General features: G+C 51.2%; 1 protein-coding gene across 3 annotated transcripts in view; it reads right to left on the bottom strand.

Annotated features, from left to right (window-relative positions):
* Positions 1 to 309: 309 nt before the first annotated feature.
* TRAPPC12 (trafficking protein particle complex 12) overlaps positions 310 to 24,734 on the bottom strand; it is a 108,164-nt gene continuing 83,739 nt past the window's right edge. For 2 of the 3 annotated variants that reach the window (XM_031654904.1, XM_031654905.1), the window contains exons 7-12: positions 22,917 to 22,989; positions 20,142 to 20,215; positions 15,480 to 15,578; positions 2,580 to 2,680; positions 957 to 1,044; positions 310 to 659 (exon numbers count right to left, since the gene is read on the bottom strand). In XM_031654904.1, the coding sequence (XP_031510764.1) occupies positions 417 to 659; positions 957 to 1,044; positions 2,580 to 2,680; positions 15,480 to 15,578; positions 20,142 to 20,215; positions 22,917 to 22,989 (678 nt within the window). In that variant the 3' untranslated portion in view covers positions 310 to 416. Of the gene's footprint in view, positions 660 to 956; positions 1,045 to 2,579; positions 2,681 to 8,308; positions 9,449 to 15,479; positions 15,579 to 20,141; positions 20,216 to 22,916; positions 22,990 to 24,734 lie in introns of those variants that run through there. The other variant, XM_031654906.1, reaches the window with a different exon arrangement.

Genomic DNA, 24,734 nt, shown 5'->3' with positions numbered 1-24,734 from the left:
TGAGAGGAGCATGAGCAGCGATCTGTGGGGGTGTCTTCCCTGTTGCAAATCCCCCTGCACGTGCAGGTGCATGGCGAGAGGGTCTCTATACCTCCCAGCTTTTCTCTGAGGATGTCCAGAATGAATGAGCAAAGCAGGATGGCCTCCAGAACAAAGGCCCTGAGGCTGACTCCAGATTTCCTGTGTCTACGAGCTGTGTTCTCCCAGCACGCCTGCCCCTTGTGTTCATGAACAGGGGCCGAGCTGCAGGGACTGTGTGGCAGTCTTGGGCTGGGCCATGGCTTGGAACCAGGAAGACACGCAGCCAGACACCAGTGAAGCAGCAGTTTTATTGAGTCCGTGTCACATTAATACATCAGCTTCATGGACACAGTTTCAAAGACCCGGGTCATTCTGACATAGTATGCTGGAGGCAGCTAGGCCAGCTTGAGGCACTGCGTGTTAAAGCTGTCCCCCTCCTTGCCGGCGACAGCCTCCAGCAGGGCCTGTTTCTTCTGCATGCTCCGCGAGGACTCCAGCTCGTACATGGTGGTCAGGTTGAAGAGCACGCTCTCGTGCAGGTAGTGCCTGGGGTCCTGCTGGACCATGGCCTCCAGCTGCCGCAGGGAGTCCTTGAGCTTGCCCAGGTAGAGCAGACACACAGCAGCGTTGTTGTTGGCCTAGGGAGGAGCGCACGCACAGGGTCGGCCCATGCAACCAGGACAGACGCCCGCCCGCTCCAGGCTGCGTGCTGGGCCCTGTGTTGGGGGTCTGGAGGGTGATGCAGAGCTGCCAGGCAAAGCCTAGATGGCCCCGATGGCCCCGTTGGGTCACTTCCCCCAAAGGTCACGGCCGCTGCCTGGCGCCAGTGGACTGGAGAGAGAGAGTGCAGGCCCCCGCTGAGATGTGTGTGGGTGCATGTTTCTAGCGTCTGTGAAAGGCAGAGGGCGGAGGATCCTGTGGCTTGGGGATCTTACCACTGCGTTTGTTGGATCCATCCTTAAGATCTCTGTGAAGAACCTGTGGGCTTCTGCAAAGTTATTCTGCCCGAGGTGAAGGAACGCTCTGGAACACAAGCAACGGTGGCAGTCAGTGGGGAAACCCCAGGAGCTGCTGTCCCCCAACAAAACCCACAGGGGCTTTGGACACCACACAGACCCAATGTGTGACCCTGCGTGGCCTGGGGTTCCTGATCTCCAGGCAGAGGCAGTGAGCTGCATTTTGCATTCAGGCTCGCAAATTAAAGCCACTCTAGTTTTACTTTTTTTATTTTTTAGATGGAGTTTCGCTCTTGTTGCCTAGGCTGGAGTGCAGTGGCGCGATCTTGGCTCACTACAACCTCCGCTTCCCAGGTTCAAGCGAGTCTCCTGCCTCAGTCTTCCAAGTAGCTGGGATTACAGGCGCCCGCCACCATGCCTAGCTAATTTTTTTGTATTTTTAGTAGAGATAGGGTTTCACCATGTTGGCCAGGCTGGTCTCGAACACCTGACCTCAAGTGATCCACCCGCCTTGGCCTCCCAAAGTGCTGGGATTACAGGTGTGAGTCACTGCACCCGGCCAAGCCACTCTGGGTTTTATTAGTTGAGAATAGAGTAACTTCACCTAAATGACTTCCTGCTAAAAATGGACACCTGCTTCATTTACGCTTTCTGATCCTGGGTGCAGGCTTTGTCTGAGGCGCGTTTCCTCCTCACAAACGTGCACTCGCACAATGCCGTGCGTTCTACCACAGAACACCAGAGCACAGGATCCAGAACGGCTGCTATGCCGGCAACGGTGACCTTTACACACACATATGCCGAAAACGGGGGCAATACAAGCGCTACTCTGAAGAACAAGGGGGAAACGTCTCCTTAAAAATCAGCTTCTGTGACTAAAAGAACATCACTGCAATTCCAGAAAACACCCGTGTACTTCTTGGGTCTCAGTTCTGAGAGACACAGGGCAAGAGGAGGCACAGAAAGAAGCGCTTTCTCTGGGGGGCTTTCCCACTCAGTAAGTGGGGCTTAAACGCCTCTGGGAATTTTGAGAAAACATATTTAGTTTTAAAATATTTACCTAGGCCGGGCGCGGTGGCTCAAGCCTGTAATCCCAGCACTTTGGGAGGCCAAGACTGGTGGATCACGAGGTCAGGAGATCGAGACCATCCTGGCTAACACGGTGAAACCTCGTCTCTACTAAAAAATACAAAAAACTAGCCGGGCGAGGTGGCGGGCGCCTGTAGTCCCAGCTACTCGGGAGGCTGAGGCAGGAGAATGGCGTAAACCCAGGAGGCGGAGCTTGCAGTGAGCTGAGATCCGGCCACTGCACCCCAGCCTGGGCGACAGAGCAAGGCTTTGTCTTAATAAATTAATAAAATAATTTAAAAATTTTATTAAAATAATTTAATTAATAATTATAATATATATTTTATATATAAATATAATATTTATATATAATATATAATATATAAAATATATTTAAAAAATATAAAAAATATAATATATATTTAATAATTTAAATATAAATATAAATTATTAATTTATACTTAATAAATATACATTAATATATATTTAAATATATAAATTTATTTATATATTTAAAATAAATAAAATATTTACCTGTTCATTAAGACCATGATTTTACCCTGTAGTCCATCTAATTTCTGTGTTACTTTCTCAACATCTTGAAAATACTTTTCAGCTGTTTTTATGTCTCCAATCTGCTTTGACAAAATTTAGTCAGTTAGTTGACAAAAGAAATATTAAGTCGAAACTCGTACATTTAGTTCCCTAATATCATGTTACAATATGAAGACATTTACATGTCAGGCAGAGGAAAACTTCAGTAAACATTTAGTAATCATTTTTTTATAAAAAGGCAAAAGACATTTAAGATACAGTGGAATGTTAATGTTCTATATGTCAGAAACTAAGTTGCTAATATACATGCCTTATTTAAAAGTCTTATTAGTTTAGTAATTTGTACCTTTTGGAATGCTGGCAGAGCATTACGTAAAATAACATGAATAACTAGTAAGATGAAACATAAAATACTTAAAATATTGGTATAATATGAGCAGGTCCCAAGCCAATTTATGAGCTACTTGTGGCTAGTAAAATGGTAGGTGCCACCACATTTGCAAATTTCAAAGTAATATTTTGACCAATAATATAGAATTCTACTGTAAAAAACAAGCCAAACCAAACCCAAACTCAAACCTACTCTTGTCACACATGTCAGGAAACCCGCCGCCCGCCCGAATCAAATGCAGCCGGACGCAGCAGGCTGGCGGTTGAGGAGGCCCGGGGGGTGGAAGGCTGAGCCCCAGCCCTGACTCCTGAGGCCACAGCCTGGTTTTACAAAGGCAGATGCGGGTTTTCTTTCACCTCCAGGAGCATAAGGAAGGGAATAAATGATCTGAGGCTTACAATAAGAAATAGATAAAAATTAAAGAAAAGTCCTATTATGGCCCAAGCCATGCTCATGAAGGAAAAGACAGAGTTGCCTTGTGTCCGGGGCGCAGCCTGCAGGAGTCAGGCTCTGCAACAGTGAGCTCTGCTCATGGCAGCAGCAGAAACTTCACAAAATGCTGTCCTGTCCCGAGGAGAAACAAGCTGAATGTGCGCGGCTCACCTCCGTGAGGAGGGCTGGAGGACCCAGCGCTATCATCGCTGAGCAGCCTAGTTAACTCTCAGACTTCCCACGCCAGCATCTGTCCAGCACGAAACAAGCCTGCTAACTTCTCAGATGACTGGTGGGGAGGTGGTTCTCCATGGCTGTCATGTATCTGCATGTCTTCCAAGCACAGACACTGACCTGACAGGGCTTTGTTCCAAGCATTTACACAAGGACGCTGTTTACAGGACAGCCTTGTAAGCTAAACCGCGTCCCTCTGCGGCGAAGGGCAGGCAGGCTCACCTCCCAGGAGCAAGGATTTGGGTGTTCTAAGTTCAGGATTCCTCTGCAGCCACACAGCCCACTGCAGGCATCACGAGGCCCTGGGTGAAGACCCCGAGGAATCAGGGCCCCGTGTCTGGCGGAAAGAATGCCACTCTGGCTGTGCTGCTGTTGCTGTGTAATACATATCCTTCGTCTCTAACCTAAGAATCTTACACTTTTTCGCCAGCATCCATAAAAATGGCAGCCAACTCTACAGCCTGCACATAGGATAACAGCTCAGGCCCTTCACAATAGCACAAAAGAAATACCACACGAGGAGGAAGAAAAACAGAATGAAACACAAAGAAAACAGGCGTGCACACACCCCACACATGGAACAGCGTTTGTCCATCGCTGCCCTTCATCTGCACAGTTCGAAGCGGTTTGAAGTCCACTACTATGGACTCCTACTTGCTGACTAAAAAGAAACCAAAGGCAGCATGGGCTCCATGATATGGCCCTCAGCTCGAATGCCTGCGTCTCCTGCATTAACTAACGTCTGTTTAACAGGACCGCTGTGATACTGATCTGAAGATGCGCGGTGGCTCACGCCTGTAATCCCAGCACTAGGAGGCGAGGCAGGCTGAATCACGGAGTCCAGGAGATCCCGGGGAACCATCTGGCTAACAGTGAAACCGTCCCTACTAAAAAATATACAAAAAGTAGCGCTGGGGCGAGGAGTGGGGTGTAGTCTAACTTTCCGGGAGAGTGAGGCAGGAGGGATGAAAAAAGAGCAAACCCGGGAGGAGTTGGAGCTTGCAGTGAAGCTGAGATCCGGCCACTGCACTCCAGCCTGGGCAACAGGGTGAGACCCTGTCTCAAAAAAAAAAAAAAAAAAAAAAAAAAAGACTGACCAAGATTAACATGTGCTGGCAGCTGCAGCAAGTGTTTCAAACACAGCTCGCCTGAACCTCGCAACAGCCTGTGATGCAGACGCTGTCACTAGCTTTGCTTCTAGATGAAAAAGTAAGGCTTGGAAAGACGAGACAATTTTCTGAGGTCACACAGCTACCACAGAACAGTGTGGGGTCAACACCCAGGCCTGCCCAAAGCCCAGACCATGTGCTGATCCTCCGCACCGCAAGGCCTCCTGAGGCTGGCATGGGACTTTACTGAAACAATGTCTTAGAGGAAGAGAACAGAGAAATCTTGGGAAATTCTTTGCTACCCACTGATCTTCCTGATGATTAGAAAGTAAGTTGACATTTTCAGAATTATTAACATGTTATTAGGATATAAAATGCTACCGATTTCTAAAAGTTAGGAGCAACTGAAAAAATTAAACATAAAAAGGCAATTAAAAGTATTCCAGAATATGTAGAAAACAAATCAGTAAAGGACACTATTAAAAAGAAAATACCATGGCTGGGCATGATGGCTTACACCTGTAATCCCAGTCCTTTGGGAGGGCAAGGTGGGAGGATCGCTTAATTTCAGGAGTTCAAGACCAGACTGGGCAACAAAGTGAGACCTTATCTCTATTAAAAAAAAAAAAATAAGCCAGGTGTGGCCGTAGGCCCCTGTGGTCCCCAACTACATGAGGGGCTAAGGCAGGTGGATCTGTCGAGCCCAGGAGTTCCGCAGCGAATCCTAATTGTGCCACTGCACTCCAGCCTGGCAGACAGAGCAAGACCCTGTCTCACAAACAAACAAACAAAAAACAAAAAATAGTAAGTGTATAAACTAATCCAGAAAAAGAAAAGCATAAACAGAAATGTAAAAGTAGAAACAGCTACAGGCAGAGAAAGGAAACTGAAGTGATAAGAGCACTGTCTTTTACTCCGTGCAAATCCATGAGAAAACAGGGACAAAGCAGGTGGCTTTCTAGAAAACTCTAAATTAAAAAACCTGTTCCCAGAAACACAGAAAAATCCTCAGGCACACAACACTAAGGCAGACTAATAATAAATTATGAAAAGCACACAGCACACCTCATGTGCTCAGCAAAGGCAATTCTTAGGTGAATACTCAAACCTTCAAGGACTAGATCATTCCACATTACTCAAAAGTTTTCCAGAGAGGGAGAAAGACAGCGTCTAACCTATATGCCGCCATATCCTTTTGAGATGTCACCTGTACACACACAAACCAGACACCAACATCACTCACAAACGCAAAACCCGGGGAAATGCCACCCCTGGAGCTCCAACCTACTGGTTCTGAGTTTAGGAGCAATACGTCGTTACTGTTCCTGTGGCAGAAACTAGAACCGTGCACTGGGTCTGGCTCCCCCTCCCTGGGCGCTGTGATGGTTAATACTGAGTGTCAACAACCTGAATGGATTGAAGGATGCAAAGTGTTGTTCTGGGTGTGTCTGTGAGGGTGTTGCCAAAGGAGTTGAACATCTGAGTCAGTGGACTGGGAGAGGCAGACCCCCCTCAGTTTGGGTGGGCACCATCTAATCGGCTGCCAGCGCAGCGCAGCCAGAAGTCGGAAAGGGCAGACTTGCCGAGTCTTCCAGCCTCATCTTCCTCCTGTGCTGGAGGCTTCCTGCTCTCGAACATCAGACTCGAAGTTCTTCAGCTTTTGGACTCTTGGACTTACACCAGTGATTTGCCAGGGGGTCTCAGGCCTTTGGCCACAGACTGAAGGCTACACTGTTGGCTTCCCTACTTTTGAGGTTTTCGGACTCGGGCTGGCTTCCTTGCCCCTCAGCTTGCAGACAAGCTATTGTGGGACCTCACCTTGTGATCGGGAGGCAATTCTCCTAATAAACTCCCCTTCATAGATTCATCTATCCTATGAGTCCTGTCCTTCTAGACAGCCCCGACTCACACAGGCACTGAGGGCTGGGGGTGCCGTGGGTCTGTGTCTGGCCTTGGGTGGGGCCCTCCCCTCTGGCAGCAACCTGGAGGGCACAGGTTCCAGATGATGGGGCCACAGGAGAGGGCAACCTGGGTCCCAGAACCACTGCATGGAGGGAGTGCCCTGCAGAGCTGCTGGACCCCTGGGACTCTGCCAGGGCAGGAGAGGCCACTGTCTCCCAACCCAGTGCATCCCATCTCGACCACTCTGTTCTCCACCTGGCAGCCCTCTGGATGGTGAAGAGAGCTCCCATTCTCAGCTCTTTCACCTGCTTCTCTGTCGCAGGTTTGGGATTCCTCACCACCTTGGTGGCACGGAAGCCGTTACAGATGGGCAATGGCCATTTTAAAGCTTTCTCAAGGCGGAGTGTCCCGCAGTCCGTGGCTGTGAGCTGTTGAGTAGAGAGGAAGGCAAGAACGATTTTTCTCTGTGGTGTGGGCATCAGATGATTTTAAACCATCCAAAAAGAGCACGACTATGTTAACAGCCGCATAGGTTGCTAGATGACATTAAATGCGTAGTCAGCCAGAAACCCCAGTTCTTTTCATATTTACCACTGATCAACTTCAGTCACGGAAACATAGGTCTGAAATTGATACAGAAAACTCATTTCAGCTGGGCCCAGTGGCTCATGCCTATAATCCCAGCAATTTGGGAGGCAGAGGCAGGAGGACTGCTTGAGGCCAGGAGTTTGAGACCAGCCTGGGCAACATGGCAAGACCCCATCTCTACAAAAAACTTAGCTGGGTGTAGTGGTGCATTCCTGTAGTCCCAGCTACTCGGGAGGCTGAGGTGGGAGGACTGCTTGAGCCCAGGAGGTCAAGGCTGCAGTGAGCTGCATTTGCGCCTCTGCACTCTAGTGTGGGTGACACAGCCAGACCCTGTCTCAAAAACAAACAAACAAACAAACAAAACCACCAAAAAAATCCTACCCAAAACCAACACAGGAAACTTGTTTAGTCTAAATTTTTATGTTATAAAACATTCTTATATTTTAAAGCTTATCAGAAAAACTGTTGCATTCCAACTGGGCAAATCCCCTCAGGCTAATGTACATACACCAATAAAAGATGTGATCTATTTCAGAATACCCTAGCTTCTCTTCCATGTTTTTCTTGAGTTCTCCTTCACCAGCTCCTCTTCCCCACCCGCCGTCGTGAGCACAGCAGAGCCGGCCCCAGGGGTCCTCTCCTTTCCTCTGACCCCCCCTCACCTGCTCTCTCCGCAGAAGCCGAGGGCCTGCTGGGAACCAGGCAGGCTGTCAATGCATAAATTAGGCTGTATCCGCGCAGAAGCCTCCTCTACTAGACAAGCTCGACCTTGGCTTCCTTCTCTGTCCTTGTAGAATCCAGTGTGAGAAGAATCCTGCTAAGTCAGTTTAAGAAAAATCCCTGCCCTTGGTGCCTTAACACCTGGAGATCCTACCACTCTGGCCAGCTGTCAGCGACGATCCTATCAAGTCTGCTTGGCCAGAAACCCCTTCTTGATGCTTCCTCTGGGTAATTTTCCATCCACTGACCCTGACCCTGACCCTGGTCATCAATTCCCGCCTGTCCTCCGTGAAGTCGGAGTTGAGTCCAGTCTCTTTGCCTTCTGCATGCTACTGCCATGCATTGTTTTTTTCTTTAGCAGCTGTCAGAGCTCTTTATAGATTCTGGATGTAAGTCTCTTGTCAGATACAGGATTTGCAAATAATTTCTCCCATTCTGTAGGTGGTCTTTTTACTTTTTCTTTATGGTATCCTTTAAAGCACAACAGTTTTTAGTTTTGGTGAAACCTCCTTTACCTGCATTTCCTTTTTCCTTGCACTTTGGTGTCACATCAGGATGATGAGGCCTGACAGGGTGGCAGGGGCTGGGGGACGCTCTCCCCACTCTTTCCCTGACCGGAGCCAGCACACTCCCCGGCTCAGGGTGGCAGCCACAAGTGAGTCTCTTCTTTCTCTATTTGAACGTCTCTGTTGAGCTGTGGCTGATGCACAGGAACCTGCATGTCTTCAGACTGTACAACCTGAGGGGTTCTGGTACGTGGCTGTGTGTGAAAACTACCCTCCTGGTTGAGACGGTCAAGGTGCCCACATCCCTCCTGGAGCCTGGGGTCATGCCCCTCTGTAAAACATGCTCAAGTCTTTCCCAGCTTAACAGTGCTTCCCTGACCCTTCCTTCCCTTCTTCCACCGCAGCGTCTCCCCACCCTGCCCTGGGTCCCTGCCCCCTGGGAACTCAGTCAGAGGTGACCTTGGTTCTTGCTGAGGTCCTCTCAGCCATAGCATTGAGTGGTCCTGCATCCCATCCCCCTTCGTCCTGCCTGGGGCGGCTGGTTTATCCCAGACGTCCCACCACTCCTGCAGCGGCAGCGGCTTTCTCCTGCCTGATCACTTTGGGCTCTGACCTTTGGTCCAGAACACCGAGGCCTGGGACTGGCCACAGACACTGCAGAACCACCCTGCACTCAGCTGCCCCAATGCCAAGCACAGGCCCCTCACCTGTGCTCGGCTGCTGGACTTGCACCTGCGCACCACAGCTACCTTCCCAGTCCCAGTGAGGAGCCTCTGAGTCCCAAGTCCCAGTGAGGGCCCTCTAAGACCCAAGTCAAGAGAGTCTGAGGAGGTGGAATCTAAGTTGCAGTGAAGTAATTTTAAGAAGTATGAATATAACGCTTCTTCTGTTTGAAGATCGATTGCTTCTGCCCTTCCTTAATTTCGATTATGTGAGAAACTCCTCTGGAATACAAATGTCTCCAATCTCGCTTACAACACAGATTTCTTTCAGAAGTGGAAATTCCCACGGGCCCCACTCTCTCTTCTCCTAACCCCCAGCCCCCTTTGCGTGTGGAGGTCCCAGTGATGAAGGGACGGTGGAAATGCTGAGCAGGCATGTGAGTTTTAAACACGACTGTCACCTGGCTGGAGGGTGTGCTGACAGCTGGCAGGGAACGTGGCTATGACAGTCCCGCCTGCAGGATGAGGCCGAGGTGAGAGATGGATCCTCCCCTATATGCAGGCATTAAATCCCAAGTACGATTCTGCCATTGGAGCCAGGGTTTCCAGCTGTAACGTGAACAGCACAAACTGAATAGATGACCCTTTGCTCAGTGCCCGGAATTATGCTCTGAACTTCTTGGAAAGAGCAAGGATTGCTATTCAACAGTAGAATATGTTTTGAAATATTAAAATAGAAAGTCTGCTCCTTGGAGCCCTAACACAAAGTGGGGGCATCTGGGCCATCCTTGTATTCGCCAGTGTATCTTCTCGTGTGTAATGGCAGCTGCTGGTGTGGTGAGTGAGTTTCCTATTTCTAGCTCGCATATTTTAGAGGCACCTACATTCACCACAAAATTTTAAACACAAAGAGGAGGTGCAGTGTCAGTGGTCTCAGCCCAACTGTATGGAATCATCTAGAACCTTGCTGTCCGTCCACCCCTTTCACCTCTGTCCGGCTGGGTCATCTCTGGAGTTAGCATGCTTCCTTTACAGCACGTTTTCCCAAAGGTGTCTGCATATTTTGTTTTAGTAAAATCATTTTTTTCTATTTCCGCTCTTTAGAATGAAAATGGAAAATACTTCCCTTTCAATTAGTGTTTGCTTTTTAGTGCTCTTGTTTAAATTTTCCCAAACTCAGAAAAGAAAAGTGGCTGTTTCTCAGACTCTGCTATACACACTCACGCACACACAGAACAGAAAGCTGAGGGCGGAGGTGTTCAGCCCACTCTTTCGCCAAGTATTAGATGTGACCTAAACGTTCAGAAACGTTTGAGGTTGCTCGTTACTGATTTGGCGACGGCACCGGTGGAGGCAGGATTGGTCGGCTTTCCATGGGAAGATTCACACTGCAGTGCGCACTGCCAGCTGAGAGGGTAATCAGGACACACTGCAGACAGCCCAGCAGGAACAGCGGGGACAGCACGCAGAGCAGGCCATCATCTGCCGGGGATGCCAACCACACAAAGCAGCGCCCTGGGACGCTGCCCTGGAAGAATAGCCTTTCGGCTCGGGTCCCTGGGGAGGGGCACGTCAGCTTCTTGTGGAACAGGTCATTCTTAGGAGCTTGACATCTGCCTTCCCCACGGAGCGGCTCTGCCTGTGCTGCCTCCTTGCTAGGGCTGATCTGGAAAACCACAGTTCTCGGAGCAGTGCCAGGGCATGAGCAGAATGGGTCCAGCTACGTGGGTCCCTCCGCCTTCGTGCTTTGCCAAGCATTTCCCTACCTGCTGGGGACATTTCCTAGCTTTCTCCCCGAGACCCAGCATCAACGCGATGCACACCTCATCTCCAACCTTCAGTGCTGATGAAACACAAATCCTCCTTGGTCTGGAGATCGCATTCAAGATTGCAGAAAATACCGAGCCTCCCTTGTATTTCCAAGCACCTAGAGTAGAAACTTTCATCTCAGGGAAACGAAATCAGTCTTATTCCACGCGTGATTAGCTTTGTGTTATATGACTTCAGATGTTACAACATGATTCGTAAGGAACGCTCATGATTGCTGCTGGCTGCCTTCCCCGATTCTGCCCATTTCCCACCTGTTAGGGGTCCTTTCAAGGAGGAACCAGGAGGCTTGCATTCCTACTCTTGCAGGACGGGCGCCCCCGCGGCCTGGGCCCCCAGAGAGACGCATGCACGTAAGATGACGGTGCCTGAGGAAGTGGAAGGAGGCCGTGTGAGGGACCTGGGGACCTGGGTCTTCAGGGTGGAGACAAGACTCTGAGAGGCCAGGCAGAGCTGGCAGTGCTGTTCTTGCTGGAGGGGCCTCTGTGACATGCTAGGGCATCCTGGCTTCATGGCCCTAGAATGGCCTGTCTCTGGGCCCTCATGAAGATTCCCTGTATTACTGTCCGTGAATAAACTTTCTGCTTATACCAGCCACTGTGGATTCCACGGACTGCAAGCAAAACCTCGTCCTGTACTTTCTAAGCACCTTCAGTATTATTTTATCACTTGAGGAACGGTTACTAGTATACGCGTTTCTTATGAAATGTAACCCTCTGATATCCTGACAGCACAGCACACAGGCGCTGAGAGTGCATGTGATACTTCTTTGCTTCTGTACAGTGGCACCAACTCATTTCAGAATGGCTCGCACACAGCCAGTTTAGAGACCGTCTAATTAAGATACAGGTACTGGTGAGGTGCTTCAGGGAGAACAGCACTGCGGGAGCTGGAAAACACACGTGCTTTCTTGAAAGTGATTCTCTGAGGGCTGTTCCTCCAAGAATCGAACCACGGCTGAACACCCTTGAGTGTAAAGTGCTCACTCAGTGTGCGTCCCTTCGGAACAGAGCCTGCACTGGCTTTGCACGTCCCTTCGGAACAGAACCTGCACTGGCTTTGCGCGTCCCTTCGGAACAGAGCCTGCACTGGCTTTTACGTGATCACTCAATTCGAGTTCTTACTCCTTAAAACAGAGTAGAGTCAACTCTATCTACATTTAGTTCAGGCGTTTCTGCTGGACTCGAGTCCCCATTCAACCCCATCCTGTCCTGCACTGCTGACCTCACATCGCCGTGATCTGCCCCCACGTGGCATCTTCCATTCTGTGCTGAGACAGTGTTGGGGGTGAGTAGGGTGCACTGGCAGGAGCTCTGAGGCTGGCGCGTGGGGTCTGAGTGTCTGGATGCATGTGTGGGGACACTGCTTTTGCCCAGCCTGGAGGGCCTTGTGCCCATGTGTGCTCTGGAGTCACTCTACAGGGTGGATACCCCGCTGTGGGAGTGGGGTTTCCAAGGGCAATTCTGAGCACATGCACTTTTGTTGTGACCTGGGAATGCCGCCCTTACACTTGGATCTGTGAGGAAACGGAACAAACACACCCCATCCTCAAGACATACAAAAGACAGCAAGTCACACTTACAGTGCTCCTGGCACGTCCCAGGCAGGACACAGAGGATTTCACATGGATAAACTTCCTCATCTACACATGACGATGATGACTGTTTACCGCAGGCGGTTGTGGGCGGGGTGGGGGGGACCGACACCATGAAGGTGAAACCACCTGCTCAGAGCCACGTCACAGCCACATCAGAGCTACGCCAGCCTGAGCCACTGAGCCGGGGTCAGGTCTGTCTACGCCAGCCTGAGCCGCCGAGCCGGGGTCGGGTCTGTCTTGTTCCAAACCCCAGCTCCTGAGCCCTGTGCTTTTATCCCCGTAGATGCCTTGGGGAAGAGGGAAGGGAGAGTTTGCTGAGAGAGCTGGGGTGACTTTAGAGAAGTCCTTCCAGTGTACTCTCAAGAATGAACAGGGTTTGCACAGGCAGAAAGCAAAGGGAGTTCTGAGCAGCAGGAACAGCCCACGAGAGGTAAAAGCAGCAAGGGTGGCCCTGTCTGGGCAGCAGCAAATCAACCGTCTGGTGGGACTGAAGACATGAGGCGAAGAACACTGGGCTAGAAAACATTAACTAGGGCTCTGAATGGGAACTTTAAGTGTGGGCTCAGCTGACAGGCCACAGGGCCCCAGCAGGAGCTCTGACCAGAGGCGGCAGGGTGGAGTGTACTCCAGGAAGGCTAATGGCAGCTGCACACAGGACGGGGGACGAGGGACGTGCTGAGATCTCTGGCAGCTCAGCACCACGTGTACACACAGGGTCCCGCCTCTGCAACCCGCTGCTGAACCCAGCGGAGATGAGGAGGCACAAGCCCCAGCACAGGAGACGGCTGGCGATATAGGCGGTGCACCCAGGAGGCTTTCAGAATGGGTGGGGGTCTGCTGTGTGCTCGGGCACCCACTGGGCTGACATGTGGTCGTTCTTGCTGATCGCAACGGCGCTCTCGGGCCTCGACTCCCACAAATGGCTATGTTCTTCTAGGGCAAAACCTGCCTGCTTCACCCTCCTTCCGAGATCCAGCATCTTCAGACCACACACTGACCTGCCGAAGCAGGAGCTTCCGGGGGCTGGGTTTTCTGTGTGCGCAGATGGCCGTGCAGCCGTCCGTCGCGCGAGGCTGTCTGAGAAGTTCTGTAGCAGCCATGGCACAACGTCTTCAGAGATACCCCAAATGGTTAAGTACTGCGATCTCCATTTCCTTTAGAGAAACAGAATTCAGAGACTTTGCTCTTCAGCAACAACACAAATACCTGTGAGCGAGGTCTGAGAAATAATTTGCAAGAGGTGCAGACGGAACAGTGCTTGTGTGGGGCGTCGGTGAGTCCAGTCGGCCCGGGTGCTTCCGTCGTTTTCTCCATTCTCCTTTGGCAAAATCTCCTGCCCAGACACAGAGCCGCTGTCACCTCCCTGGGTCCTCAGGACAGCGAACGCCGAGGGCTTCCCTCACAGCCCGTTTAGCACATTCCGTGCGCCAGACGGGGCTTACATGACGCTGTGGAAGCTGAGCCTCCCTCCTGAGACTCCAGTCTCACTGCCAGAGCCCTCACTGTGGTCAAGCCAGTGGCTCCCACTGGAAGGAGAAGCACTTCCAGATGCAAAAGCAACTCAGCATCTACTTCTCAAATTGTGCATACTATGCCTCTGAAATAAAATTTCCGAGATCGTCTCCAGCGTAGCGAGGAATCTGAGCAGGCCCAGCGTACTATTTTACTATGATAACCAGGGGATAATGATACACGTCAGGCACCCTGGAGATCCCGGCCACATGGAGCTTTCTCACACAGGCGACGAGGGTTGCTGCAAGCATCCCAGCGCAGGCAGGAGCCGATGCCCATGGTGCCAGCTCACGCGTCACACATCTGTGCCTGCTCTGGATTATTCAGTGACAGTCATCTGCTGTGCCCCACCACAGGGGCCCATGGACAGGGCTGTCCTCCAACACTATCTGGTGTCCCGTGTGGATTTCCACAAGCAGGCAGCGTGCAGGAGATGGTGTGTGCACATGTTCCTACGTGTGTTAGTGCATGTGTGAGCAACTGTGTGGGGGAGGAGAGGACCAGCTGTTAGCAGAGAGAGCGCAGGCCCTGCGTTCACAGAGGCCCTGTTCAAATTCTAGCTCCCCCGTTATCTATGTGGCCTCCTGTCACTGGATTTCACTTCATCAGGAGACCTCAGTTTGTTGATCTGTAAAACAAGCTAGTCACACCGTGAGGTGAAATGCTCAGCACGGGGCCTGGCTCACGGTGAGTGGGTGCCTGTGGAAGGTCTGTGCTGCTTCTCCCCCCTTAGCGGTCCCTTGCTTGTGACTCCTTTCCCTGGCCCAGGTTTGGGACGTGACCTCAGAAGACTGAGGGTGGACGGGGCGGAAGCTGCCCTGTGCTCAGCCTGCAAGGGTGAAAGATTGACAGGGATGTGGGCGGCACTCATCTCTCCCCGTGACCTCCCTGTCACCAAATATCCCAGGAAAATGCATTCCAGCTTCAAGGACATTCTTAGCAAAGGGGGTTCTGTCCCAGCTTTGTGCATTATTGAGACCACTGTTCAGTCTGGACTTTGTCCAGCAAACATGATTCAAGGGTTCTTCAGGCAAAATATCAGCAAGTGACTATTATGGGCTAAGCTGAACTAAGATTCCTCACGGTTCAGTCAGCGCTTTTGTAACTGCAGCAGGACAGTGTCTAGAGTAACTTGTTTCAGTGCAGCTGCGATGACACTTTCTGTGGGTTCACCTTTAGCAACAGGCACAAAAGCCAGTAGGGCCTCCCACAGTCCAACCAGAACCCCTGGAAAGCACCCCCCCTTTTCATGGTCACACACATTGGAATTGGAATATTTTCTGCAGTCTTTCTCATATGAAAATGATTAAAAGCAAACAGTCGCACATCCAAGCAAAGAACTCCTATCATAAGGCCCTTTGCCTGTTCCTCTGGCTCACATCTGAGCGTGCCCACGTACCTGCAGGGAAATCCGGCCGATGCCGCTGAGCAGCTGCGGCTCTTGCTCTGGGTAATACTTGATAACCGCATGGTACGCCTCCACGGCGAGCACATAATCCTGCGGGAAGAAAAACCCAGCGTACCTCAGGGCTGAGAAAAGCACTGCGGGTTTCACACGTGTAGAAGAGCACAAGCGTATACAGACGCGGTGTGGAGAGAGGACACGCTGACACACGAGCTGGCGGGGAAGCTGGAAACCAGCACGCGGCGCTCGGCTGGGAGGGGGCGGCTGCTCTCCCAGCTGCAGTCAGGCCGGGATTCTGAGCTGTGTGCATCGCGCAGGCGGGGTCCTGCCTGTCATCGGGGGCTGTCGGGGTTTAGTTGGGCCTGAGGGTCTGTTTCCTGCTTCCATCTTCTAAACAGCAATTCATATTTCACTTGGACCGCACCTAACTCTCTTTCCTGACAAAGTTATTATGTGAATAGGCGAACGCTGTCTCATCTCCATCCTCCAAATACATAAGCCAAATTTTTAAAGTGTCTCTTAAACGTTTTCTATGCTAGAAACTAAGGTCAAATCTTTAAATGTAGAGAAAACCCACAAAACAACTTTGCCGAGGCTGAGGATGGCAATGGGGGTCACCCTTGCAGAGCAGAATGTGTGAATGTCATCTGGTCTCTGTGGCACACGTGAGACCCTCCCGTTTCGGAGACAGCTACGGGGGAACATTTAGGAGCACTGTGCCAGCTGCCGTGCTCAGGGCATCTGCTTTCTGCCAAGGGCCTTTGCTGGATCCCTCATCACTCTGCTCTGTCTGTGGTGGTCTGGCCCGTAGCCCCTCCTCAAGGACAAGGCCTGGCAGCACCGTCTCACTGTCCATCTGCCCGCTCATGCCGGCCCATCGCAGGCACTTGGTGGACGCTGAGTGGACCCAGTCACCCTTTCCAGGTGTGAGCAAAGCGGTCTCAGTGCAGGAAGGTCTTGCCAGAGTCATGTGGGACACAGTGGTAGCTTGTCTCAAGTCCCCAACAAACCCGGGCTCTCTCTAGTAAGACAGTGATCGCCACATTTACTGAGCGAGCTCTGTGCAGCAGGCCCTGCACTAAATACTCCCCTGCATTCTAGCACTTAGCTATAAGCACTCGGTCAGCAATAACGACGGCCACCAATGGTGTTTTCCTTCTTACTTATTCATCGTAAAATCCCAGAAGGTACTTTTATTTCTTTATTCTTCTACATGTTCCATTTCCTCCAAACTGGGACTGGAGTTACTAGCTTGCTAATTGGGATGTTACAAAGAAAGACAGACAAGTACAATTCCAGTTTGGTAGGAAGGAAAAAAAAACCCAAAAAAACAAAAAGACTGTCTCCAGTCTAGTACCTTCGAGTACAGCTCATTAAAACTCATTTTATTCAAGGCCTGACGCCCATGAGGAGCCAGACAGCACATGCCTCAGTCTCCTTTCCCACGCCTTCCTGCTGTCTAGTTGTGCGAGTGTGAGCCTGTGTGAACGTGCATGAGCATGAGAGCGTGTGTGCGTGTGTGTGAGCGTGTGTGAACGTGCGTGTATGAGCATGAGTGTGTGTGTGAGCGTGTGTGTGCGTGTGTGTGAGCATGTGTGAGTTCCCTTGCACAGAGGAGGGCTTTGTGACCTGGCATGGGGGCACTCGGGGTGGCTGAGGCTGCAGCTGGGATGGACACGGCACCCTTGATGCAGAGGCGGGGCCTGCACACCCTGGGCGGGTCCTGATCGGACAAGTTTAGGGGAGCAGCCCTGCCTTCCAACAGGGGCTGCACCCACCGGCTTTTCCGATCAGGAAAAATGGCCAAAAGAAGCTCTTTAGAGAGAGCTTAACCTACTCTCCAGATCACGTAGATTTGGCTTTGTGAAGGACATGAATGACTTGCTTCCAGGGACAAGCCTATTTTAGCTCAATCTTCACCATTTCTTTTCAGCAGCCACACGTGGTTTACTGGCTGTGAAACTAGATTTACAACCGTTCTGCAACCAGAAAGGACTTGTGCAGTCTAATTCCAGCAAGACGGAAGGTAGCTGATGCAGCTGCCTGCTCCTTTCCATCATGTGCGGAGCCATGGTGGGTGGTGATGTGCAGACTGGCGAGCTGTGGGGACACCAGGAGGGAAGTGGACTCCCAGGGGCACCGGGGGAGGGGGGCCCAGGCCACCTAAGGTGGCAGGCACCTGCATCCATATAGTCTGCCAGTGCAGGTGCCCTAAGGCTACGGTGAGGCCTAAGGAGAGGAAGCAGTATTTAAAAAGTGAAGATAGTGACATTTTCAATGCTTTATAATACGTGCCACTGTGCATTGTAGCATATCATGCAGATTTATCCAGGGCTAAAACATATGAATACATTTCATTGTTAAGAAGTTAAATTGATATTTATTTCACTGTAATAAAAATGTTATTCAAGATAATTAAATGGCTGATTAAATAACTCACTGTTAGCCCATACACATAATTTAATTAACAGGATACCCCCTTATTATTAAGACCACACACTGTTGCAATACCCTGTATGCTCACTAGATGGCAAGAGAGTGCATATGCTTGGATTGGCTTTAATTGCAACATTTTTTTGCTCCTTTTTTTAACTCAGGAAAATGAAAGCTTAAGCTGAACTTTCAAATTAAATCACGTCCATTGTAAAAGTATTTTTGAAATGCAATAATATGTTCTGTACTGAGTCCCAGCAATACAGGAGGAAGACTCCCATTTGGAGCCTGGTGGTGGTGTTACTACTACAGGGCAACAAAGAAAAGCTCACTCCATCGTTTTCTAGTAATGTGTCTTAAAATGCAAATAAAAGCCTGCCAGGGGAACAGGGAACTTTCCTCCCTGGGGAGTTTTAGCCCCACGATTAGTGAAACACCAGTCCTGTGAATTTATAATTGGTTCTTCATGTCTTTGCATAAGAATGTTCCAGCAAAGCTGGTGACTTTCAGGTGAAGCCGACAGTACTCTCAGCGGGTGGAGGCCTGCTGTGGGCGCCCAGACTGCCAGGTGGGGTGTCAGGGCTGGCCACAGGCAGCACTGGGAGAATGGCCTGTTTTGAGGGGTAGAGGGGTCAGGCCGGGTGCTTCGGGGTCACCTGGTTGCTGGCCCAGCCTTGGGTGAAGAGGCCACCTCCCGCCTTCCAGCACGGAGGCCCAGGGCAGGGGAGCGGGAGGGCCTACTTTTCACCCCCGCTCGGAGGTGGGCAAGCCCTGCTGCAGAAGCCAGAGGGGGCTGGAGAAGGGAAGGGGGGCGGGTGGGAGGAGGGTGAGGACCAGAACGAAGTGACCGTGCGGGCACCTGACCTCAGTGGGAATATCTCAGGGGTGGCAACGGAAGAAAAACCTGCTCTGAGCAAAACCACAGAACTTAAAAACCGTAATTTCCTTTATCCAGTGTGCTGAAGGAGAGGAGACAGCTGTGTGAATGTCAGAGCTGGGAGGAATTTCAGAGATCTCAGATCTACGCCCTTATTTTGAAGGAGGACGCTGAGGCTTGCAGCAGTGCGAGGCTGCGTCACGGGTGCTTGCTACCGAGGACGAACAGGATGCCCTGAGTCTCCTTGTGCGTCCAGCCCGACGCAGCTGCAGAAACCCAAAGGCAGGGGCCCTGCGCTGGGCACTAGGGCTGCACTAAAGCTGGGGTGTGTGCTGCACACCTTCCTGACGGAGTGCCTGAGCTGCTGATGTTTGTGAATCTACACCCACACCCAGCCTGCTTGGAGCAGTGCCCCCGGCCACAGTCGCCTCTGGGGATGCTGCAGGGTCCCTGCATAAAGCAGGGCTGCCACTTCAGGGTTCATGACAGAGCCTGCGAGCACAGTTCTCCACCTGGTAAACTGTCTGCTCTGCCTTGCTGAAAATCAAACTCAGGAACGACCTTGGCCACACGAAAGCCGCATGGGTGTGGGAGGAGTTACGATCACTGTCTTAGAACAGCCCAGGAGGTGGTGTGAGCACTGCTCCGGGGCTTCTGCTGCTAGCTGATTCCTGCAGCAGCTCTCAGTATGCACAGCTGGCTGCAGGGCCACTAGCTCCACACAGGGCACCCCGATGCCCAGTGTGGGAGGTGAGCCAGGCGTGGGTGCATTCCAAACAAAGAGAGGAGCCAAAACACACCGTTGCACAGGCTGGCGAGAGCCCGGAGACACAGAAAAACCAATGGCAGCCTCAGTTCAGCTCCCTGATTTCTAAGCTGTTCCCTGGGGGCTGAGAGCTCTGGGGTGACGTCCTAAGAAGGTCTTGTGGGGAAGCTTGTCTTCAGGTGTTGCGAGCATCAGTCATAAAATCAAAACCAAGAGGCGAAAAAAACACCCTCCACGAAGACAGGGAGAACAAAGGACACCTTCTGGGGTTGGAATTCAGAGAAAAACGGGGGAAAATGAACAACGCTTTAAATGAAATCATTTAGACCCACGTTTCAATAATGAAATCTGATCATGTAAATTCTACATTCTGTTGAAATCTCCTGCAGTAGAAATGAAAGTACATATAGCCCCGTAATGTGTCACTGGGCTCCCTGTGAAGCCAGTGCTTAGCTGGCTTCTCTCACGGCTACACCGGCCCGTCCCTGCCAGCATCTATTATACCAGCGGCTCCCTCACGGCTCCCACTGACACACCCTCTTCCAGATCCCATGGCGGCCCTGCTCGGCCACCCACGTACCTTCATCAGGAGCAGACAGTTTGCCATGGAGTACATCACCCGGCCCAGACGTGACCTCCACAACCGGACAGAGGCTGCAAGGTAAGAGCAGCCTGTAAGTGCACAAATACATTTGAGGCTTTTTCTAGCCATCAATTATTGGGTCCTGTGGATTCTAATTTAACTTTAAAAGATCCCTCTTGCTAATACCACTGGATTTCGGCATGGAATGCTGAATATGCTGCAGGCTGCACTGAGGCAGAAAATACAGCACTCGTGCTGGGACCAGAGGTGTCTTTGGGAAGAGACCCTCGGCATCAGGAGAACCAGGAGGGCGGCTGCTCAGCATCAGCCCAGACACGAAGCCAAACGGTCTGACCGGAAGCCCCGTTTCCAAAGCCAGAACCCTGAGAAAAGGAGCAAAGCTGACAGAAACGACGACATTGTCTGTAGCTCGACAAGGCCAGGAGGGCCACTGGCCAGGGTGGCCGCCAGCCTCTCACAGTTGACCTATGGGAGGCCACCCGGAGGCCCTACCCATGCCCAGTCACAAGGCCTCCCCTGCCTCCCGGCCATGGGCTGGTGCAGGTGCCAGTTCCCCCAAGGAGTGCCACACCCTGGTCCAGAACTCAAGTGGCTGGCACATTTCGCTGGGGACTTGGCACTCCCCTGCAGCCAGCTTCCTTCCCTAGCACCCACTGCCTCACGGTGGCTGACCGCGACCCTGAGCCTGGCCTGTCCCTCCCTGCTCTCCCCTGCACATTCGTTAGTTAGCAGCCATCCCTCCACTGATTTCAAACCTTCAGGGCCCATCTCTTCTAGAAGTTTCCAAACTGGCTTTGTGGACTTGCTGGGGTCTGCAAAGGCCCCTGGGGGAGTGCAGACTGACCAATAGCATCTGTTTATTACTGGGATGGCCAGGGGGAAGGCGCAGGTTGAGGACTAAGCTCATCTGAAATGAGTATGTTATCGACAGGCAAGCTGAGGTCCAGAGAGGACAGGGACGTTTCCATCTGACCCCCTGTCCGGTGCTCCTTGCGCTTGTACTGTGCCCACTTCCTCTAAGAAAAGTCCACACCCCAACTGTGAAGTGCCAAGATGCCACCCTGGGCAGCACCAGTGCCTGGGAGCGCTCCCAGCCTCCCTCATTGCTGGGCACTGGGAGCCGTGTGTCCCCGGCTGCCTCTGAGGCTGTGATTTAGGAGGCTGAAGCTGACCTTCCTCCCGCAGCTGGCACCACCTGTCCACAGTGAGATAACAATCACCTAGAAATGATGTGTATTCACGGTGTGCTTCAGGAGAACACACAGAAACTTAATTGCTAGAATTAAAAACTTAACTCTCTTTGCCTTTCAGCAATTAAAAACACATTAGCTGCTTATATTCCCCTTGTACCATTATTTTTGTGAAAAGAAATTCTGAATATCTTCTCTTAATGGAGGTAAAATATGGATTATCTCAATGAATTGCATATTTATTCTGATGATCTTTGCAGTTTCTTTTCCTGCTTTAAATCCTCCCCTACCCTCCTTAGAAATGCTCATGGTGTAACCTTTTGTTAGATTTCCAGGAACAGCCTTCTGCTCTCTGATAACTACATGCTCATTCCCACCAAAGCGGGAGCCCAACAAGGGGTAACATGACTGGGTGCCAAGAATGCTGGATGGGACATCCAGGAGCAGATGGCGACGTCTCTCCTTCAGACCTTGTTACTCTGCTTTCAATTAAATTACTGAAAAGAGAGCGCACAAGTGCACACACAAGCACACACCACACCCACACCACATGCCACAACATGCACATTCAACGTACACCCACCACATACACACCTCACACATGTTCAGCTCACGCCAGCCAGCAGTTCCCCAGAAACCCCAGCACACCTGCAGAAACGCAGACCACCCGGTCCCGACTTCGGCTGCACACCGAGTAGGACAGAAGCTATGGGAAGGAGGAGATGACCAGGCAACCAGGCCTGTCGGGAGACGCTGCCACAAGCAGTGAGGGAGTGAGGCTCGGCGGGGCTGCCCGGGAGGGAGCACTCAGGCCGGGTTTCCAACCGTGATCGGAAGCTGGCTCCTGGCTAACGCACTCCCCGAGACGCAGCTGGCACGGCCTCACTGTGCGGATCGGCCCGTGTCAGGCCTCCCTGCGCGGATGGGCCCGTGTCACAGCCTCACTGTGCGGATCGGCCCATGTCAGGCCTCACTGCGCGGATCGGCCCGTGTCACGGCCTCACTGCGCGGATCGGCCCGTGTCACGGCCTCACTGTGCGGATCGGCCTGTGTCACGGCCTCACTGTGCGGATGGGCTCATGTCAACCCACCCAGTACCCCAGGGGTTTTCCAAAGCCTCAGGGAACTGCCCAGCCCCCTCAGCCTGCCCCCAGGCTCTGGGCAGTGCCCATCTTCCACTCCTGCTCCTTCTGAAGCACCCTCCCGAGCCTCTGTCCCTGACGCGGAGGCCTCTCTGGGCCCCTTCAGCTGGGCTGGGCTCCTTCCTCACACCCACTCAGACCACCACTCGGCGTGCCAGGTTCCGGGCCGTGTGCTTCGGTGGTGAAGGCGAGTCTTCTCCCCGTGTGCAGGGCTCGGGTCTGAGGCTGCACGCTGCACCCGCAGCATCACCCAGTGATGTGCCTGGCTTCCCCAAGAAAGGGGTGAGTGGCAAATGCACGAAGGGATGTGTGCAGTGCTGACTACGAAAAGGAAAGGACAAGAGGAAGCGAGAGGCTTTGGACTCAGTCTCTCAATGACGTCCGAGAAGCATCTAGTCAGCAAAGTCCAGCCGACCCACCTTGTCTGCCCTCCTGAGTCACGCTGCTCATGGCCCCGTCTTCTGCTAAGCCTTGCTCCAAATTGGCCAGGATCTGCAATCATTCCAAATGAGAAGGACAAAATCATGGGAACCAATTTTTGTCTAAGACTTTGTTATAATATATTCTCAGTACAGCAAATTTCTCTGGATGAAAACAATTTGTCAAGGGATGTTCACACACATTTAAAAAAATATTAAAACATTTGATATTTTATTTTAAATTGCAACTTCATTTTAGATTCAGGTGGTACGTGTGCAGGTTACCTGGGCTTACTGGGTGATGCTGAGGTTGGGGGTATGATTGAAGCCATCACCCGGGTAGTCAGCGTGGGACCCAACAGATCGTTTTTCAGCCGTTCCTCCCATCCCACCCTCCCCCGACTGGTAGTCCCTGGTGTCTATTTTTTGCTTCTGTAGGTCCATGTGAATCCAATGTTTAGCTTCTACTTATAAGTGAAAACATTTACTATTTGGTTTTCTGTTTCTGTGTTAATTCACTTAGGATAATGGCCTCCAGCTGCATCCACGTTGCTACAAAGGACATGATTTGGTTCTTTTTTTATGACTGTGTAGTATTCCACGGTGTATGTGCACCGTCTTTTCCTTACCCAGTTCACCCACAGGGACACACTGTAAACATCGCCAGTCCCTATGGCGTGGGGTGACAATGAACGGGCAGGGACTCTGCTCCCAGGTGATGGTGAAAGTGGTGTTTATGATGTTCTTGAAGTATCTGCAGACATCATACATAGGGAGTATGTTTTTTAAGAAAAGCATCAACCCTGTAATCCCAACACTTTGGGAGGCCGAGGCAGGCGGATCACTTGAGACCAGCTTGGGCAACATGGCAAAACCCCACCTCTACAAAAATACAAAAAATTAGCTGGGCATGGTGGTGAGCACCTGTGGTTCCAGCTACCTGGGAGGCTCAGGTGGGAGGATCACTTCAGCCTGGGAGGTCAAGGCTTCAAGGCCACAGTGACCAGTGACTGCACCACTGCACTCCGGCCTGGGTGACAGAGTGAGATCCTCTCTTTGAAAAAAAGCATCGAGTATGCCACATGAGAGTGGTGATGACCTTCTGTGAAAATGTCAGTCTCATTCCCACAGGGCACTGTGCTAGTGGCCTTTTTAATGTATCAAATACGTTTTGTGCAACAACAGGTCACTTTCCACAGTTTTTATTGCTTGGTTTGTAACTTTTGGGCACTTCTTTTGTGTTTTGCTTTCTCTGAAAGCAAAGCTGCTGTGATCTGGGTAGAGAATTTAGATCATCTTGCCAGAATTTAGGTCATCTTGCCACATGACCTGCCCCAGGAGGTGAGGATTTCCGTGTGTCCGACTCCCCGGTCTACACACACTGAGGACGAAGGCGGCCTCTCCTCACCCGCAGGGGCCATTACTTAACACAAACTGGAGAACAGCTTGCTGTCAACACCAAGGATTTTTCCTCTTAACCGTTATCTTGGGCTACCTCGATGACTCAGAGGACAACGTGGGGTTCAAAATGGTAACCTTGAAAAGAATCTAGCCAGTTTAAACTAGGGAAACAACATTCTTCAGTGAATCTGTCTTCTAAGGAATGATCATAACAACAGAAACTGACAAAAATGGGAGGCTTGGTGTTCCCATGAAATTAACTTCCCTCACCCCTTGTACACAGTTGGTGGGAATGCAAATCAGCGCAACCACTACGGAGAACAGTCTGAGGTTTCTACAAAAAAACAAAAAATAGAGCTACCATACAACCCAGCAATGCACGCCTAGATACACACCCCAAAGAAAGAAAGGAAATCC

The sequence above is a fragment of the Papio anubis genome, chromosome 14, assembly GCF_008728515.1.
Source record: "Papio anubis isolate 15944 chromosome 14, Panubis1.0, whole genome shotgun sequence".
Classification (NCBI taxonomy): Eukaryota; Metazoa; Chordata; class Mammalia; order Primates; family Cercopithecidae; genus Papio; species Papio anubis.
The sequence above is the reverse complement of the archived record's forward strand: the minus strand, read 5'-3'. Positions and strand labels throughout refer to the sequence as shown.